This window comes from Emydura macquarii, unplaced genomic scaffold (assembly GCF_026122565.2).
Source record: "Emydura macquarii macquarii isolate MOO-44397 ecotype Brisbane River unplaced genomic scaffold, CSIRO-AGI_Emac_v2 contig_629, whole genome shotgun sequence".
NCBI classification, from domain to species: Eukaryota; Metazoa; Chordata; order Testudines; family Chelidae; genus Emydura; species Emydura macquarii.
Window position 1 is genome coordinate 4,034,281 of NW_027130766.1, and position 20,626 is coordinate 4,054,906.

Consider the following 20,626-nt stretch of genomic DNA (forward strand, 5'->3'; position numbering starts at 1 on the left):
GGGTGGGTTGCCCTGGGTGGGGAATAGGGGGCTGGGAAGTGCTCACGTACTCTTCTCCTCTATGTTCACTCGCTCGCAGTCGTTTATGGAGGCACTCAGGGGGCAGGAGTACATGGCTCCCGTCCGTGTGGCATTCACCGTCCCAGCCTCCACATCCTTGGGTGCTCCGGTCAGCAGCCTGCCAAAGACACGAGGGGGCAAAGGGGCTCAGGGCCGTGGGACTCTACTCAGCATTTACGGGAGTGACCGTCACGCTTTGCACCCTCCCCACAGCGCTTCCCACCCCGGGATCTCACAGCGCTTTGCAAGCGTTAAATCCTTCCGTGCAAACCCCTCACGCCGAGGCAGCCAAAAGAGAATCAACTTCATTCATCAGCAAAATGCAGCCACCTCTGGGGTGGAACATGGCTGCTGTTTAACAGCACACAGCAATGCCGCACAACGGACAAGGAGCTTAGGGGCAGACCTTGGACCCCTGTTATTATTGTTATGGTAGCGCCTCAAGCCCCTAGCTGAGACTGTGCTAGGCACTGTACAAACACCTAGCTAGAGATGGGTCTGGAGGGAACACGGCTGCCCACCCATGGCTGGGCTGTTTGTCGCAAGGCCGTGCCAGCAGTAGCTGCGGCAGGCAGGCTGGAGGGTCTGCACGCAGGCCCCACGGCAATCTACACCAAAGCCCACGCTGGCCTTGATCTGGGGACCAGCACCCTGAGAACTCTTCCCAGATGCAGCCTGCGGGGGCAAGGGGAGGGAGACTAGCCCGCTCTGCCCACTGATATCGACGCCCCAGGATCAGCTGGGCGTTCTCCTGTCAACAGCTCCTCTGTGTCAATCAGACCATCTGTCACTGACTGTTTATCCCCTGAGCCCCACTGCCCCAGCGTCAGTCGGGCAGTCCATCGCCGAGGGCTTGTCCCGCAAACTCCGTTGCCCCAGTGTCAGTCGGACAGTCCATCACCGTGGGTTTGTCCTATGAACTCCGTTGCCCCAGCGTCAGTCGGACAGTCCGTCACCGAGGGCTTGTCCCACAAACTCCGTTGCCCCAGTGTCAGTCGGACAGTCCATCACAGTGGGTTTGTCCTATGAACTCCGTTGCCCCAGCGTCAGTCGGACAGTCCGTCACCGAGGGCTTGTCCCACAAACTCCGTTGCCCCAGCGTCAGTCGGACAGTCCGTCACCAGGGGCTGAGATTACTATAAACACTCGATCCGTTTACATAATTTCACTCATTCCCGGTTTCAGCAGGAGCAGCAGCAGCAGGAAGCCGTGTTGCCATGCGTACATATTATCTACGTGTGTGCACATGGGGGGGAGGTGGGGGGGCACCATCTCAATATTAATTCACCGCAGCTCACTTCTCCCTCCCCACTTCCCGCCGGCTGAGTGCCTTGCCCGCCGCCACTCAGCGAGAGTCAGCCGAGTCGCGCTTCACAACACTTCAGCCGGCCACTCGCCTCTCCGAGGCGTCTTCACGCGCTACGTCCCAAAACACCAACCTGCCTCGCACCATCCTCCTCCTCCTTGAGGAACAGATCAGGACAAAAGTTTCCGAGCAGCTACCACTGCCAAGGCGATGTGCGAATGGGTCCCGGCTAGAGGGGCGCAATCGGGTGTGGACATTACGAAATAATCTCCCCCCACCACCCCGTGTCCCTGCCTTAGGAGGCTGTGTAGGGTTTAGAGGGACGAGGCATGAAGGAGGGAAGAAGCTGAGATTCGGTCCCATCTGCATTTCTGGCCCTCAGAGGAGTTCGTCGCCCCTCTGCTATGCAAGACGGCAGGTGGCATCGCACCTCATCCATCTAGTCGGAAGGACAGCCCCATGCTGGACAGCGAGGGTTTGCACAGACAGGCACCTTCAGCCCTCCCTGGATCCGTTTCTGCACCGCCATCTCTGGGCTAGCACTAAACTCCCTCTGCAGATGAGACCAGGGGAACAGGCAGACTGGATGAGATCCAAGGGCTAGCTAACCCCGTACCAAAGGAAGGTGCAAGATCCAGAGAATAGGCAGTTGTGGGGTAATCTGCCCCACAGGGAGATCTCATTCTGACCTCTAATAGTTAGAGAACGGCTGAAGCCTCATAGCCCCACGGTTAATATCGCTTTCAAACTTTCTGTTCTCAGCTTCCGCTACACACAGGATTGGGGCAGATGAGGCAGGGTAAGCGGCTGATATTTACAGTCACTTCTCGGGAGGCAGAATTCCACTTTAAACAGTAAATCACTGCCTCAGGATTTAGGGTGGGGTGAGGCCCCACTGCTTCGAAATTTATGGATCCCCAATATTCAACAGCTTCAGGGGCATCTTTATTTACATTCTTGCGCATAAGTGGGCCCCTTCTACACTCGGTTCTCGAGAGATTCCAGCAACATTCCTCCAACGCGGGGGGTAGGTGGGAGACCACACAGCCTGGCCTGGAAGCTGTGGATCAAGAGCCTATGAAAAGAACCCCATGGTGGTCTGGTTTTTGCAGAATCCCACTCTGAGTTTGCAAGCCCAAAGCCAAGCGGGGATTAGATCTGACTCCCATCTTCTCTGGCCCAGCCATGACCAGGGGAATTTCTCTCTCTCTGTTCAGCTAACTCCATATCAGTATTATCTGAGCATCTCCCGAATCCAAATGGAGCTATCCACACAGCCCCCCCTGCAAGGCAGGGAACTATTACTAGACACGGTACAGAGATGAGGAAACTGAGGCACAGAGCGATTAAGCGACTTGCCCAAGGTCTCACCAGGAGTCTGTGGCAGAGTCTGGAATAGAACCCAGGTCTGCTGTGTAAACAGGGCCAGACTCCTCTTCTGACTGCAACCAAAGTGACTCCAGTTGGCAGGGAGTAAGGATTGTGGGAACACAGCAGAGCCCCCTGCCTTGGCAGTAGCAGAGAAGGGGTCTCCAGACATCATGACTGGAAGTCAAAACATCACTGTATTTAAACGCTTGCTCTGTGCCCATTACCGTAGCATCTGGGCACCTAACAGCAGCTCGAACCAAACAGCAGGGGCAGCCCGAGACGCCACTACATCGACACTTTGGTTCACACATGGCCTGGTCAACCCACACCCGCTAAACTGCCTGTAACACCCTGGATCACGGCGAGTATTCTAGGGCTCTAACGAACCGGCCCAGGGGCAGCACCCAGCACTGGTCCTCGCCCATCTCCCACCTCCCATCACACACCACCCCATGGCATGGGCAGAAGCCTAGAGTGGTGTGGGGAGTAGTTATTAAAATTCTACCTTTCTAACCAAGGTCTTTCTATGGCTTCCATCGTCCTAGCATCTGCACCTCACGGTCTGTACTGTACTGAGCCTCCAGGGAGGCAGGGCAGCCTGTCATTGTTTTACAGCTGGGACCTGAGGCCCAGAGAGGCTAAGGGAAGTTAGAAGCCAAAATGCCTTTGAGGATCTGAGCCTACATGTTACACAAGGAGTCTGGGATGGAGCAGGAACCTGGGTCTCAAGTCCTAGGTTAGAGCCTTGACCACTGCCGTATCCTTCCTCTCTGTTCCGTTACCTTGGCATGGGTGCCAGCCAGCCGGGCGGAGCAGGGCATTTAATACCCTAGCAAGGGATTCCTTCTCACTTGGTTTGTTCTTGATCAGGCCTTTTAATCCACAGCGATTGCACCGGGCGTGTATAGGGTTACCAGGGTGGGGCAGCAAACCAGTCTGTGTGCACGTTCTCGCAGGTGCGTAGATTTCAATTAAGCAGCTACACACCGGCTCCCCCCTTGCTCTGCAATACCTGTCTTGCCTGGTGCGAATTTCGCTCTCCTTACAACACAGCTGCGATTTGTCCAGCACCTCCCCTGCTGCGAGCTGTATCTCGCACAAGCGTGAGCCCAATGAAAGACAAAGAGTTGATAACAGGGGGCGGAGGAGGGGGGGAAAAATGACAGGAACAAGCTTCTAGCCGAGACGGACACTCAACGGGGCTGAGAGATATTGGCATGGCAGGAGCTGGGCTGGAGTAGGTTCTCAGACAGACCCACCCTGCTGGAGGAACGGGAAAGAAGCCAGAGAGATGAAGTGACTTGTCCAAGGTCTCACGGACAGACTGCGGCAGAGCCTGGAAACGATCCCCCCACAGGTCTGCTGTGTCAATTTAAATCTTGCCAGAGCCAGGGGAAAGCAGCCGAACGGCACAGCCAGCCACGCTGGACTCTGCACTGGAGCAGCAGGGGGTGCGGCCCGGCTCTGAGTCAGAGCCGGTCACCTAAGACGGGAGAGGTGAGAAGCTTCCCCCACTCACTCACCTGCCGTTCCCTTTCCTGCATGAGTCCAGACACGTCCATTGTGGGCACAGGGCCGCGGGCACGGCCAGATAGCAGCGGCCTGCTTCATCCAGTGACTCAGGTGCCCGCGATCCAGGAGGGGAAATACTTTCCTGATAAGTCACTCCACTTCCAGCTCCACAGGCACAGGATACCAGGGTCAGAGCGGAGTGAGTCAACTTCCCTGTGCCAGGGCCTCATGGCAGCAGGGATCACAAAGGCAAGGAGGGAGGTGTTTGGGATCCAGGGGCTACTGGGATTTTCAGATCAGTAGCACAGAGCCATTTAAGGAAGGCGCCCGGGACACCAACTGCAGGAGAAATTGACCATCAGAGGGGAGTGGCCAGTTCCGAGTCCATAATGAATTTGTTCCAAGATGCACCAGATGCATCTTTATTTTCCCGCAGCCGGGAACCTTAGCACAACATTTGATATCTGCACCTAGGCAGGGGGGTTGCCAGGGGGGCTGACGCGGCTTCCCCAGGACAGCGAAGCAGAGAGCGATTGACCACTGGAGGGACTTGCAACAAGCCTGAATCATCCACCTCCCCGGCCAAAGGTGAATTTCAGACCCAGAGCTCAGCTTCATGAGACAGGCCCACAGGGCGGCTGTCTCAGGCAGGACCCAGCCACCGGCCAGCACCAGGGTTCTCTACGAAGGAGATCGATCCTCACAGCTCCGGTGCCAGCCCTGCCCCTGCAGTACCAGTCCATAGGCCCTGTGCTCTTGGAGAATACAGGAAACACGCTGCCATTCAGGGCGAGGAGCCCCAGCCCCGACCTCCACTGCTTCCCCAGCAGATCCACGTCCATGGGCCGGCCAGCCAGCCATGGGCGGCTCATTCCTGCCGCTCTTACAGCCTGGTCTGCTGCCCCCTGCCACTGCATACCCGGGAGCCTTGCCTGCTAGCTGGACACAGAGAGCACAGAGGCACCCAGCCACTGTTGCAGGCTTGGAAGAGATCTTTCTAGTGACTGGTGGAGGCCGGGGAAGCCACCAGGACAGATCCCTATTGCAGGGAGGGAGCACCAGGGTAGGGGACTGGCCCCTGGAGCCTCTGTTTGGCCCCACTCCCCATGTAACCGGTGTTGGTCGTGACTGCCGGCTGCTCCCGTCTGACGGCTCTGGGGTGATAGGAATTTGCGGGTTCTCAGGTCAACCCGGGCTGGGCAAGTCTCCAGATGAAACTCCTCCAGCGTCACTGCAGCTGGGATTAATGGGCCCCGCCGAGTCAGGCTCGGGAGAGAGGACTGAACGGGGACAGGGAACTGAGCCCCCCACATCTTGCCCCTGCAGATTAGGGTGAGACGTGCTGGCGAAACCAAGCGCCGAGGGCAGCTTTCCCCTCAACTGGCCGAGAAACCGCTTCAGGGGACGAAGGGCAACAGCTGCCGAGAACGTTATTCAAAGGAACGGCAAACCTCCCTTTCGAGAGGAGTTTCAGGAACGTGGCTTGTCCGGCCCAGCTACACAAAGGCGGAGAGGGGATACGATTGCTGTCTATAAATACATCCCAGGGATAAACACCAGGGAGGGAGCGGAGTTATTTAAGTGAAGGGCCCCGGCTGGCACAAGAACAAATGGAGATAAACGGGCCATCACACAGCCCATCCTTGACAGCTATCAGCAAACATCTCCCAGGGGGCGCGATGGGATACTAGACGGGGCAGGGCTCGGAGTTACTACAGCAAATTCTTTCCCAGGTGTCTGGCTGGTGGGTCTCACCCAGACGCTCAGGGTCTGCTCGCCACATTTCGGTTGGGAAGGAATTTTTCCCCCGGGTCAGACTCCTCACAGAAATCAAGCTCCAGCAGCCCCACGCCAGGCAGGCCCTGAATCCCCTTTCTCTAGGGTCTACCCAAAAAAAACCCCAGAGCACCTGAGACAGATTCCCGGGTACCCTCTGCTTCTTCTCCACCCCTCCCCATGGGAATCAGTACCAGGCTGGCCTGGGCCCTGCCTCTCCGCCGATGCAGCCCCGCCCGAGGCTTTGCCATGGGCCCCGTGTGCTTCCTGGGGAGCGGCGGGCGGGGGGGGGGTTGGGTTTGCAGGAAGGCGGGCGGCAGCCTTGGAACAGCAGGCCAGGGGTGCGGCTCTGCCAAAGGAGGGGCAGGGGCAGAACAATGCAACGCTCTGAGCTCTGGTGGGGGGTGGAGAATGGCAGAGGCAGATTCCCAGCAGGCTGACTCAGGGCAGGAATGCGAAGCCTCAAGGCAGCTCCTGCCTGCCCTGGCACCAACACAGCCAGCAGGCACGGAAGTGACAGCTCCTGCCCTCCCGTTCCAGGAGACGGGCGGCCTGGAGGTGCCAGGGCCAGAGTAGCTGGGCCAGGGACCCACGGGGAGTCTTCATCCCCCCACAACACACACCTTCTCTTCCCCAGGGAAGCAATCCCCCATGCCCGCTGCCCCCCAGAGCAGGAGAAAGTGGATGGAGTGAGAATCAGCCCGCAGGAGTCAGTGGTCACCTCCTGGGCCGCAAGGAGAAAGGCCAACCTCCAGGGCATCTTCTCAGCAGAGCCGATTGCAGAGCCGGGCTGAAAAGGCTGCCCGGTAGGAGCGAAGCCAGGAGCGAACTGTTCAAATCAAGCCCTGGGGCCAGGCCAAGCCCTGGGCATGAAGTGAGGCACTGGGCTGTGGCCCGACGCCAGCCGTCATTAGTTATTACCACATCTGCTTGGAGATCAGCCTATCATCCGCTGGGCAAGAGCCGTCACCCCCCGCCCTTCCTCTGAGAAAGGAGTGTGGCTCCTCACCCCTACACCCCAGCTCTCGAACTCCGCCACCCCGCTGGGGAGAAACCCTCTGGGGTAGAGATTGGAGGCGACAGGTTGAGGGCAGCTGAGCGGGTTGGGGGGAGGGAGGCAAGAAGGCAGTTTGTCCATCTCTGGCTGCTTCCATACCAGAATCTCCTTTGCCACCATTAAGGACTTTAGCTTCACACCCACCCCTCATCTGTGGGAGGTAGCTCACTATCGTCCCCATTTTACATAAGGGGAAACTGAGGCACAGAGCTGGGAAAAGGACTTGCCCCAGGTTGCACAGCAAGCCAGTGGCAGAGCTGGGACTAGAACCCAGGGTCCTGGAGTCCCCTGCTCTAACCCCTAGCCCAGGCTGGAGGATCGAGGCCACTAACCTCAGGTCCACTCACATACCCCAAGCAGAAAGTGGGGCATTTGTCAGGAGAAGGAGCCACGCGGCTCAGAGAGCACAGGCAGTGATGTCAGGGGGGAAGGATGCCGTCCGCGCAGGAACTTGTGGGCACACGTCTGGCAGGGCAAGATAAAACAGGAACCTTTCCTCCCAGGGCTCATCCACCCGCACACACCAAAGGACAATGACTACTTCACCCAGGGAATGGGAGGGGGATATCTCCCAGGCAGCTGGGAGTCCAAGGAGGAGGTTTAGGGTCAATGCTGGGGGGGAAGGGGCCTCTGCAGCACAGGGACGGCATCCACTGCCAAAAGTGGGGTGGAGAGACAATACCAATCACAACTGAATGCACGTGGATCGCCTCCCATCCCCGGGAGAAAAGGGGCACGGTTGGAGTTGGGGGTGAGTTGGGCTGGAGGGGGCGGGATGCATAAACAGGGATTAAACTAACCCTCAAGAGAAAGATACTGAAGGGGGAAGGGGAGTCCAGTGGTTAGAGCACTACTCTGGTACCCAGGAGGCCTGGAATCAACCCCCTGGCTCTGCCACAGACTCCCTGTTTGACCTTGGGCAAGTTACTCAATCTCTCTGGCCCCAATCCCCCGCCCCCATATCTCTGCAATGGGGGATGATAATAGCCCTGTCCTGCCCTGTCTCACATTGGGGGATAAATATGTGGAACCTGGATGCTTTGATGGAGGCCCTAGAAGCCCCTCAGACAGAAGACCCTCTTCACCTTCCCCCAGAGAAACACCCATGTCCCTGCTCAGGAGACACCTGCCTGCCTCTGGCTCCCCCCCTTCCTCTGCCCTCAAGACCAGCCTGAAAAGGAACAAATCCACCCCACACCCAAAAGGGAGCAGCCTCTGCAGAGGAAGGATGGGATCCACTGGGAGGGAGAGTGGAAAGAGAAGGGCAAACAAGACTGAATGCATGTGGATCGCCTCGGTTGGCACTTGGAGCCCCAAGCTGTCATTTTGTACAGCGCCTAGCACAGCGGGGGCCAGGGCATGGCCCACCACGGCGGCTCCCCGGCACTCCCACAATACGGAGGATAAATAAGGCTCAAAAGGTCGCACATCACAAATTCCTTTCCCGCCCCTGCGGAGGGGGTGGGGGGCCTCGTGAGGAGGAATCTCAAGGCTGTGCAAAGGTGAGGGATTGAATTCCCCTCCTACCCCCAGAGTGGGTGGTCCTGGCTGGGAGGAGGGGAATCTAGCGGTAGAGCGGCATGGACAGCAGCCCGGCGTGGAGCGAGCGCATTCCTCCCCGCTGCAGGACTATCATTCACTCCTTTCCCGGTTATAAACAGATCCCCGGGGCCACCGACAGGCTGGCAGGGGGAGGAACCTTCCGATCCAAGGCTGCCGTTTGCACGAGGCCTTCTGGAGAGAGAGACCTTCTTGCTGCTCAGAGGCCAGCTCCCCTTCCAGCCAGGCCACCGGCCGCCCCGGGGGGCACATGGCCGAGTGCAGGTGCATTGGGGACGGATGCAGACACAGCCCGCCTCCTGCGGCCCAGCTCCCAGCCAAGGGAGGCCTGGAGCGGCTCTTCCCCTCTGGCAGTGCCGCTGGGGAGGGCGTTCTGGGAAAACCCAACTGCCTTCCCTAAGGGCAGGAGGTTAAAACTTTGCCCGGCCCCAAAAGCTCGTAGGTCTCCTTCCGGGAATGGGGAAGCCCCAGCTTCAGAGTGGGGGTGCAGAGGAAGAGGGCAGCAGGGAAACATACACAGGCGACAAGCCATGATTTAGGCCAGTCCCCGTCAGCCTCTGGGCCCCAAGTTCAGAGCTGGGCCTTTAGCGTGACGGGTTCCGAGCAGAGGACAAGCCCGGAGAGCTGGGTTCCGTTCCTGGCTGGGGGAGGGGAGTGTCTAGTGGTTAGAGCAGCAGGGACACAGCCAGGATGCCTGGGTTCTAGTCCTGGCTCTGGCAGGGCAGTGGGAGCCCGGCCCAGTTAAGGAGTTTGGACCCAGATCCAACCTTTCCAAGAAGCCTCCGATATATTTAGGGGGTGAGCTCCCCATGAATTAAACAGGCCTCCTGAAGCGTACCAGATTCCTGCATGAGCTGCTTTCACAGGGGGCCGGACAGAGGCGGGAACCCCTCCAGCACCGAGGGGCGCAGGGACGTCAGGACAGACAGTGCCGGTGGTTTTGTCAGGGTACACACAGATCTGGGGGGAGGCTGCAGAAGGATTTGCAGGTCGGTGGAGGGGGAAGACGGGGTGTGGCTCACATCCTGACGCAGGCAGGGCCTCAGCGGGCTGGAAGAGCAGGCAGGAATGCAAGAGGCTGCCTCCCCCCTCGCGCCAGCCACTCCTTGCCCTCAATCCCGTGTTGGCTGGTACGGCAGGGACCGGCGTGGACTCCCCCACCGGCCCGGGCTCGGGGAGGGAGGCAAGGCTCCCATCTGGCCCCAGCCCATGGAATTCTTTCCCGACTCCCGCTCAAGGCCCGGGCTGGGTGCCGCCCCGGCAGGCCAGCGCACGCTTCAGCCGCTGACATTCCCCATAGCTCCCGGCTAGAAAAAAAAACAAAACCAAACACCCAACACCTGACAGCGTCTGGAGCGCCAGATTAGCCACGAGCACGTGGGCATCGGAGTAGCCGAAGGGGCGTGGGTCGGGCCAGCCCCGTCAGCAGGAGGACAATGGGCTGGACCCCGCAGCCAGATGGCTATCGTACTGCCGGGCCGGGCTCTCCGGTGAGCCAGCCACATCCACCCCGGAGACCGAGCACCCCCTGCCAGTGCTAACATCTTACACCCCACCCCATGCACCTGACAAACAGCAATCCTGCCAGCAAGATGCAGACACAGGGCCCCCAAACGGGGGGCGTGGGGGGGGTGTGTGTACACATTTTGGCCAGTGCTGTATTCACTCAGAAGGGGGGGGGACAAGTGACCCAGCTGGGATTTGGCCTGGACACCCTGATCTGTGCTTACACCGGGCTTGCGATCTCTTCCCTTATCGTCTGCAATTCCTCGGGGGTGCCAGCCCAGCGTTCTCCCACCTCACAAGAGCCCCGGCCGGAGGAAATCAGAAGCAGAGACCGCGCACATGACCCCGTCCCTGCTGTGCTTAAACTGAGCGGCGTTCCCCCTCCGCGCACAAGCCGGGGCAAAGCCACGCCTGCTTGCAAGTGGACTGGAAGGAAGCCAAGGGGTTGAGCGAACAATGGGGCAGGAGGGCCCCGGAATCCCTGCCATCCCCTTGCCACAGGCCCTGAAGCCCCTGCCTCAGCAGCTCTGAGGGCTACTTTTCAGTCCCCACTCTAAGAGGCCTCCAGCTACCCTGGACTGTGCCCCCCAACCCTGACAGCCTGGGTCCAGGTGACGACAGATCCAAGCGGCACGTCTCAACAGCTCCCCTTTGCCAAGGACACACCGCAGGGATGGAAGGCAGCCCCACCCCAGCCTCCTTTATCTTTAGTGCCTGTCCATCAAACGCACTCAGCTACCCTGAGGCTCCCGGGGACGTGACAGACCCGACCGCACAGGGGCGAGGAGGAAATGCAGAGCAAAGGCGGCAGCAGGGTCTCGGCTGCTCCATGCATCCCCGAAGGGCCGGCTGGAGAGCCTGGGCTCCCACGCAGCGTCTGCCAGGGTTCAGAGCCGCAGCTCATCCATCACTCAGGAGATACTCACTTGCCAGTTGCTATGAAGGCCAAAGCGAGTGGGAAGGAAAGTGACAGACAGGGAAGAGAAAGAGAAAACGAGGTTATCTAAAATTAGACAGGCCCTAGCTCAGCTTAGAGGCGGACTTCCCCAAAATCTGGCGCGGGATCTGAGCCAGGCGTTTTGGTTTGGGCCCAGCACCCAGGCAGGATCGGTGCCTTGCTGTGGAAATACACACTGGGTCACTGCCCGCGCTCAACGATTGCCGGTTCTGTTCATTCCCTCTGCCGCGCCTGGCACTGGCCACTGTCGGGAGACAGGACGCTGGGCCAGACGGACCCTTGGTCTGCCCCGGTGTGGCCGTTCTTAGGTTCTAACCGAGCGACGTCCCCACGGGGACTTGCGCTAGCTTAAATGCACTGCACAGGTGGCCAGCTTTTCAAACTGCAAAAGCGGGACACATGTAGCAGTCCTGCCCCTGCTACTCCTCTTCCCCCTCCCCGAAGCCCTGACCCAGCCAGGCCAGAGCCAGGCAGTAGTAAGAACTGCGCAGGGAACCGCTGTGGGGCGCCTCGGACCCTCCTGCTGCCCTGGGTGGGGGATCGGTGCATCCACGAGCAGCCCACGGCCTGTGTCCCTGCCTCCCAGGACAGGTGGAAGGTCCAGGGATCCCCACCGGTTCCAGCTTCCGGCTTAGGCCACCTCAGCTCCACTCCACCGTCCCCGCCCAGAGCCTCCGTCTGGGTTTGGTGCAGAGCAGGGAATCCGGAAGAAAGGCAGTCGCAGAGTCATTCAGCCCGGGACCGGGACTTGAAATGTCCATTTCGGGACTGTCCCACCCAACGAGGGACGGGCGAGCGCCCGTCGCACAGGGCTGGGCTCGGTTCACACCCCTGCGGGCTGTAGTCATGCTGACCTAATTTTCCAGTGTAGACCAGGCCTTAGTCTCACCACCCATGTCTACTAGGGCTATATAGCCAGCACCCATCTGATCCCATTATCATAGCACCCTGAACAGTCCAGGGCTGCTTTGCCCACAGAGTTGGCATATTAGCTCATCAGGTCTTTTTCCTCCCTTGCCTGCTGTCCAGAGGGCAAGTTAAGACCCCCCCCCCCCCACACACACACACACACACACTCTCTCTCCCTCCTCCTCCTCTTCCAACCCATCCCTGTGTTTGCAGAGCTTTTCTTGGGGCTTTTACCATCTGTGCCGTTAAAAGAAATAAACGGATCCACACTCCTCTAAAAGGAATTAAAAAAAAAAAAAAGCATCTTCCTTGAAGCTCACTATTGCTTGTCACTATCCCGGAGCAACAATAAAGAGAGTGAATCAATGTATAGGCTTTGTAATTACTGGAAAGGACGCATTACCGGCCTGCCGACAAGCCAAGAGACGGCTGGAAGACAGACGACGAGCAGCTTTTTAAGCACCTAGCGATTTTCGAGAGGGTTCGGGCCCCAGAAGAGGTGGGAGTGAGAAATGTCGGCTAATGACTGACAGCCACATGAATTCTGGCTGTTTGCAAAAGGCTTGTAACAGCATTTCCTGAATTAGCAAGATTCTCTTGGGGGTGGGGGAGGCGGTGCTGTTCCGGAGAAATTAAACAAATTTCTGCTACTCCAGATACAAAAAAGAACATCCTCTGCAACGACCAGACACTGCGTCCCCATGTTCACTTTTATTATTTATATTACAGTATCTCTGCAGACATCAGGGCCCCAGCACGTACAGAGCCATAGTAAGAGATGGCCCTGAAGGGCTCACGGTCTAAATGGTCGAGACCAAAGGCGTGGGGGAGGGGGAAGAGGGAAGCGTTGGCACACAGAGGACAAATGGGTTGTCCAATGTCTCCTCCATCCCATCGCCTTCCCCACTGGGCTACGTTGTCTCTCTAGAAGGAAGCAAAGGTCTAACAGCTTAAGCTATTGGACTGGACCAGAGAAATCTACAGCGACTATTATATGGGTGTCAATCCTCATGGTTCAGGGCATAGGGTCAGGCAGGAATTTCCCCTCCTCCTGGATGCACTGTCTAGCATTGTACACGTCGGGCGCACTAGGGTTTGTGGTTTCTTTTGGGCACCTTCCTTTGTAGCCTCCAGTGTGGAAGACAGACTGGGACAGACCAGCTGGGCAATCCCTGGGTTGTCCCTCCCCTCCCCTCCAAATCTATAGGCCTCACTTCTCACAGCTTGGGGGTAATGGAGCCAACGCGCCCTCTGGATACCAGCTGGATATCCACATGGAGAGGGAGCCTCTCCCCTACACAGGATGTCACTGCCTGGAGCACAAGCAATGCCAAGCTCGTGTCTCTAGGCTCGGCCACCCAGCTGTACGCCCTCCCCAGCACATTACTGGCCTGGCTCCCACAGGAGCAAACCCTCTGTGTCCCGGGCAGTTGGCAACAAGGCGAGAGCTATCCTTGCTGCTGCCCAGTCTAGCCTTTCAGGGCAGGCCTGAGGCTCAATTACGGTCAATGAGCCTGACCCTCCCCCCCCAACTTCCCCCAGGGTGGGCAGGGAAGGGGAGGGCCCTGGCAAACAAGACACCCTCACTCTGCTCCGGAGGCGGGATCCAGATGTGCATTTCTAGTCCAGCTGTGGAGAAAGCAGATTTCCACGCAGCGGTTCCCTGGGCACCAGCCCACCTGCTGGTGGGGGTGGGAGGGGAGCACAACCCGACGGGGGACTGGAGATACCAAACGCCTAGACTCGAGAGAACCATTTCCTTAGAGCTAGACTGGTTGTGCAAGGCCCAAGGACGCCATGACCTCCACCCTGGGAGGGGTGAGGGGGCCCAGGCTCCACCAATTTCTACTCATTGGCCAGTGTAGCTGGCTGGGCACTTACTGGGGCATCAGCTGCTGTATAAAAAGGGGGGGAAGGGGATCATCCAAACCAAGGGAGGGACGGAGACTCTCAGGCTGCATCTACACAGCGTTCTGAAACTTGGATTCAAACAGCCTTGAAGGCAACGGGGCAACTCAGCTCTTAACACGGGTTAGCGGCTCCCGTTCAAGCTAGAGTGGCTGTGTCTTCGCCGCAACGTGAACCCAGGTTAACGACCCCCAGCTCCGAACACCCCCTATGGGTTCGGGGAGTCACGGTTGGCTCTCTGCTCCGTGCACCTGCGTGGCCACCCTTCCTCAAGGCGAATCGGGGAGGTGACCATCCAGCCCGGCGCGGAGGCCCCGAGCTTTCTCTGACGTGCCTGTCATTGAACCTCTTATTTAAACCCTGGCAAATCTGTACCTCCGCCACGTCCGTAAGGCAAGCTAGAGAGGGAGCAGTGGAGACAAGACGGCAGGAGAGGGAGTTCTGGATTAGCGGCAACCGGTCCAGAACCATGAGCAGACCTCATCACAGATGGGTCAAGGCAGGTGTCTGCTCGGGCCGCTGGAGGGCGGGAATGAACTCGGCACATCCTGGGAAGTTGTTGGATCCACCTGAGAACCAGCCTGCCCCAAGAGTGTTTGGTTTAGGTTGCCTCAAAATACCACCACCATCTGGCAGCAGGTGTCACCCAGCCCATCTTCAGGTCTCACAGTGCATCACAGAGAGGGAAGGACCAAGCAGGGGATGAGCGGTGTTATTCCCATCTCACGGATGGGGAAACAAGGAGGCTATGGGCCTGATTTTCTGAAGCGTCCTCTGCCTTTGAGCGCCCAGCTTGGGATGCTGACGGCCTGATCTCCAGAGCGGCTCAGCCCCTGGAGCTCCCACAGACGTCAGCTGCAACCGGGGGGCGCTCAGCACCTCTGCAAATCCAGCCCTTTGGTATCTCGGAGCGGGCACCCAGCAGTGGAAGCAACCAAACTTAATGAATTGGTTTGAAAACACAGGCCTAAGTGAGTTGCCCATGGTCACACAGCAGCTCGGCGACACAGTCAGAAAGAGACCCCAGGAGACTCCTGGATACCAGACCGGTGCTTTAATTACAAGACCACCTAGAAACAGAAGAGGTCCAGGGACAGGCAGCTGAACTGATCAGAGGCATCAGTGGCTTTTATGCAAGGAGAGACTGAAAAGGTGAAGGGTAACATTTCCCAGAGTGCCTGAAGTGACTTCGGCCCTCGGGGACCCAATATTTAAGAATGGACTCTGCAATGCGGTAGAGAACAGCACAACCCATCCAATGGCTGGAAGCTGAAACTAGACCAATTGAGACTGGAAATGAGGTGTAAATTTGTAACAGCGAGAGAGTAATTAACCTTTGGAACAACTTACGAAGGGCCAGGGTGGATGTTTGTCTAAAAGATCTGCTGTAGGAATTATTCTGGGAAGCTCTCTGGCCTGTGCTAGACAGGAGGTCAGACTATGATCACAGGGGTCCCTGCTGGCCTTGGAATCTATGATGTCCCTTTCAAAAGTGAACTTAAGCTGCACTTCTGCTAGCAGTAAAGATCAGGCTCCTAAATGCCAACGTCACTTTTCAAATTAGGTGCTTTAGGAAATTTTCCCCAGGCGCTATTTAATACGGGAACAGAAGAGACATGGCAGAAGTGTTAAGAAAATAAGGACCGGTGCAGAGAACACCTGTCAGTTCTACTTTCCCTCTTCCCCAGCAAAAGGAAGAAGAGGACAGTGGATGAAATTAAAAAGATAACAAAATGCAAGTGGATGAAAGTGCATCTTAGTACAGGCCCAATCCAGCAAGCCACTCTAAACACAGGCGTAATGTTAAGTAATGTGGCTTGTCTCACTGACATGAATTGAGCTAAGACATATGCATGTGTTTAAGTGTTTTGCTGGATCAGAGCCATAATACTTATGCTTCAAGGCATAAACCGGCTGCAAACCGACAAGGGTCAGGAGGAAACCTCCCCTATGGGCAGATTGTTTCATAATTATCCATTCCAAGGTTTCGTCCTCAGAAGCAGCAGTTGCTAACTATGGTCAGTGACAGGTTATTGGGCTAGGTGGGCCACTGGTCTGATCAAGCATGCTGACTGTACGTCCTTAGTATGCACATGATGAGCTGAATTGGAAATGTGGCTGACAAGGGGATGAATGGTTCAGAGAGCCAATGCTCCCTCTCCACACAGGCAGCCTCTCCCATCTTTGTCAGACTGCTCCCCTGGAAGCTCAGCACAGACAGCAGCAGAACCAGCTGTCCCTTCTGAGTCCAAGCCAGGATTTCAGGAGACCCTCTGTGGTGCCACAGGGCAGCGAGAAAGACGCCCAGAGTCTGTCTGTAAAGCGCCAGGGAAGAGGATCCAAGTGATCAGTTCTCCTCTTCGCATAAAGGAAGAAGCATCTTCGTGTCAGACAAGCAACACGTCCGGGCCAAGAGACTGTGGTCATGACACCGGATGCTTCAGAGGAAGGCAGCCTACCCTCAAACCCACAAACACCTAGCCAGTTCTGCAGTGCTGCCGATGGGGTGCGAGCAGCATCCAGTTTGCTCAGTCCCATTATCCCAGAGCCAACACAGGTGAGACAGAAAAACTCAGGGTCAGGATTGCAAAAGTAGCTGTCGCCCTTTGAACTTTTCCCTGCCGCCTTTCTCTGGAGAGCAGGACCTGCCCTGCCCCAGCCACAACCGCTCTGTTCTTCCTGAGCAATGGCTGCCCCTGGGGCCTTCTGGAAACAGAAAATGAAGAAGGCTCCAGCGTCCGCCTTCCAACTCCTCATACGGGGTGAGCCGCGCAAAGGGGGCTGGTTCAGCATCTGGCTTCGGAGCATCCTGCATCACCAAGGGTTGGGTGCGGATGAGAAGTTGGGGCGTCGGAATCAAGGGCAGCGGATGGATTTCTAGGGGAAAGCTCAGATCCAGAGAAGAACCTCGCGAGACTCTGGCTTTTAGCTCCCGTCTCAATCCCTCCATGCTTTTAGCTAAGCTGCTCAGCGGTACTCACCCGGCCCCCCTCCCAGTCTTTAATGGATTTCTCCTCCCAGCACCCTGGTGAGGCAGGGCAGGCATAGTGAGGATCTGGGCCTCACCCAGCGTCACCTAGGAAAGTCTGCGGCCAAGCAGGGAATTGAAACCCTCTCTCCCAAGTTGTAGGCTAGGGCCCTAACCACTGGGTCATCCTTCCTCTCTAACTCAACCCCTACCAAGCAGGGTAGATCCCAGCCAACACCATGCTTCTCCAACACACTTTGCGAGCCAACATTTCCCAGTGCAGAGCCCCCCCCCCCCCCTCAGCCCCGAGCAGTGCACGCCTCCTCCCCAGCAGCTGTTCTGGAGAAGGAGAGAGACAAGGAAGGATTTCGCTCCCCCTTAAAAAAATAAATAAATAAATAAAATCCCACACTTCAGCGAGAGCGTTTAAAATGAGCCTCTGGAATGCACAGCCGATGCTTGCAGCCCATGCAGCTGTTGCAGTGAGAGCTTTCCGCAGGGCACAGGATCCTCCTCCTCCTCGCTGGGTGCAATGGAAAGAGCCCCTCCAGTTGGCTCCCAACTTCAAAAGCCGGGAGGGGGAGGGGAAACCCGATTCCTCGCTGCCCTGCATCCCCTGCCGACATTCACACCCGTGCAAAAGGAGCCTGCGACACCACGGAATCAGAGGCGCATTTTGCACCGATGTCAAGGACAGCGTAAGGCCACAGCGAGAGTTCAAGGGCAGAAGGGACAAGCAGGTCATCTAGCCTGACCTCCCGTCCATCACAAGCCACCAACGCCCGCACACCAAACTCAACAACTGGAGTTAGACCAACGTAATACAGCCCACAGGAGCCTGGGCTATTCTGTGCCACAAACTGAGATTAGGAGGGACCAAGCGCTGGAGGCAGGGAAATGATTAAGTGAGGTACACCCAGATAATCCTGGCAAGTGACCCCCCCCCCCCCAAGGTGCCAGGCAATCAAGCCCCCAGGACTGTACAAAAATACAACAGTTGGATTCTCCCTTGATTCAGAAATTCGAACGGAGCCAGTCCTGATTTCCACAGAGGTGAATACGGGTATCAGGCCCTTTGAAAGCTCTCCTTGAGAACAGAGGGTCCAGGGTACGCAGGAAGGAAAGGGGGGGGAGCTAATTAATCAAGAGAGAATTAGCTCTTTTGCAAAGGTTTTAGCCCATTCAATAAGGAATCACAGGAATGTTCAACAGGTCCCTGAGAATCCCTCCCTTCTCCTCCTGGGAAAAACAGCCACCACCAGCCTCTCACACATTCAAAACCGTCTCCAAAGAGGTGGTAGTGGGGGGGTGGGTTTAAGGGCTCCTGGCTCTTGAATTGCACTACAGCAAAAGTACAACAGAGGAAACCATTAAACAGATATTTTCACCCTCCCTCTTCCGTACGGCGGGGAGGTCAAGGAGGAAATATGATAAAGGCCCGGGGCTGCTCCCACTGAAGTCCAGTGTTAAAATGATACGGTGCCAAGATTAGCTGGAGAGCTCTGATTCACCCCCCCTCTGGAGGAGGTGCTGGGTACAGGCTGCACTTCAGCTCTTATGACCTACTCTTTGCCTGCACCCAGGAGGTTAGTATCCTGGAGGGCGCCACTGACTCTGTCCCAGGAACCCAATAATAATCGCCAGGCTCCGCCAGGAGCGCCCTGCGGCCCCTCTGTCACCAGCTCACCAGAGGCTGATCCTGCACACGTTAGCTACCCACGGGAGTACACTGTACTCACGCCGCCCCCGTGCTTTCAGTGAGGAGTGAGTTCAGTTGGTCACCTGTGCGTTTGCAGGACGTGGGCCAGCCCAGGGCCGCCACCAAAGCCAGGGACATTGCCATTTGCAAATTGCAAAATAAAAGAAACAAGTGCATTATTTCTCCAGCTGCAACATCGGCACCCCTCTCCCCACACCTCCCAGACACACACACACACACACCCATCAGCAGAGACTTTACCCCCAACCCCCCTCCTCCTCAAAGCAAAGCATGGAATCAAATAAAGCTGCCCCCCAGCAGCAGCAGCAGCAGCTGCTGGGATACCGGGCCAGCCATGACCCCTGCCTGGGAGTTATGGGGAGCGCTGGGGGGGGGGGGCGCCTGTGGGCCAAACCCACCCAACCACCTGCCTTCCCCCCCCGCAGCAGCGTCAGCAGGGGGCCCGGGGCTGTACTCACAGGTATCTGTCCAGCCCTTCCGTCTGGTGGTGCAGGGCCACCGAGAAGCCAAAGAAGCTGCCTTCGGTTTGCCCCTGCTTCAGGACCAGGAACTGGGTGTCCAGGTTGAAAGCCGCGCAGCCGGGGCTGCAGAGGGTCCCCCAGACGAGCCCCAGCAGCAGCCGGTGCCTGCAGAGCCGCGGCTGGCTCCCGGGGCCGCTCCTGGTGCTGCGGCGGAGCCGGATCGCGCCCGGAGCCATGATGCGCGGGGCTGCTCGGGGACGGACAAGCTCCGCTGCTGCTGCCTGCTGCAGCCTGCCTGCCTCCCCCTCCAGCAAAGCCCCGGCGCGGGGATGAGCGCGAGCCCCGGCTCCCTCCAGCATCCAGCGGCGGGGGCGGAGCTTGTGCGAGCGGAGCCTGTAGCAAGCCACCGCCCGTCCCCACCTTGCGCGGACACTTTTCTTCCGGGGAAAAGCAACCAGCGCCCGGAGTTTCATTCTTAAAGGGGCCGTGGCACGTTGGCTAGCCGCCCTGCCACCGAAGCAAGGGGGGGGGCTGTTTCCTAGATGGGGAGAGGGACTGCCCCCCCCCCAGGAGCGGGGCGTTTTGCACCCACGCTTTTAAAAAAGTTGGGTCCACTTTAGCCATGACAAGCAGCGTGCTGCGGTGGTTGTCTCTGCTCTTCCAGCAGCTCGGCTCACCTCCAGGGATACCGAGCCCTGGCCGGGACCGAGCCCCGAGTCACAGCCGATCCTGCGTGAAGGCTGGCAGGATCAGGCCCTCTGCAAGTTCCCCTAGCAAAGGGAAGAAAAATCCCTTGTGCAGTTAGTTGCTATGTGGGGGTGTGTGTGTGTGTGGGGGGGGGGGTTGTTTTTGGTGAGAGCTGGAAGATGCAGAATTATTATTATTATTATTTGAATACTGGACATTTTTATTTGCACTGGACAGGTGTCAGATTGACAGCCCTGAAGAGATCTGAAACCCTCTATCTAGCTACAGAATAAAGTATAGAGTATAGTAAAGTAAAGTAGAGAGTGTAGCTCAGAGAATAGGATATCCACACACCATTCCCAGCACCGTGCATCAAGCCTGGTGAGAAGGGAGGTTTTGTATTATTCAGTCCTTGGCCTGGTTGAGGCTGCTCGGGATTGGGCTAATCAGAGCCAAAGGTACTTGGTGTCTGTGATACGGAGGCCCCTCTGCGGAGGACTGAATTGAATCCCACCTCTCCTAGGCCATGCAACAGCCCTCAGATGGCAATAGCGTTCCATCCGTACTTACCTGGGCTGAATTCAGATTGGCAACCTGGCAGCAAAAGTCACCCGAGTTCATCTCCTCAGCTGCTGAGCTGGGAGGGAAGCTGTTTTTCTGTGCTGGGAAAGTTGAAGATTTTTGGAAAAGGTTTTCATCCTGAATCAAGATGAAAAGTCATAAAACTCTCTGCAAAAAAATTGTAAAGCAAAAATCTGGGGGGGGAATTGATTTGTGTCAATCACAATGTTTCATGTAGATCATTTCAAATGATTTAATTTTGATTTTGATCATTTTAAACATTTTTAAATAAATTTAGCTGAAATT

The 20,626-nt window shown here is 57.2% G+C and overlaps 1 protein-coding gene across 1 annotated transcript in view; it reads right to left on the reverse strand.

Annotated features, from left to right (window-relative positions):
• Positions 1-19,370, reverse strand: part of ITGA3 (integrin subunit alpha 3) — a 39,540-nt gene extending 20,170 nt beyond the window's left edge. The window contains exons 1-2 of the mRNA XM_067541083.1: positions 19,070-19,370; positions 51-178 (exon numbers count right to left, since the gene is read on the reverse strand). Of these exons, the coding sequence (XP_067397184.1) occupies positions 51-178; positions 19,070-19,308 (367 nt within the window). The 5' untranslated portion in view covers positions 19,309-19,370. The remainder of the gene's footprint in view (positions 1-50; positions 179-19,069) is intronic.
• Between the last annotated feature and the right edge of the window lie 1,256 nt (positions 19,371-20,626).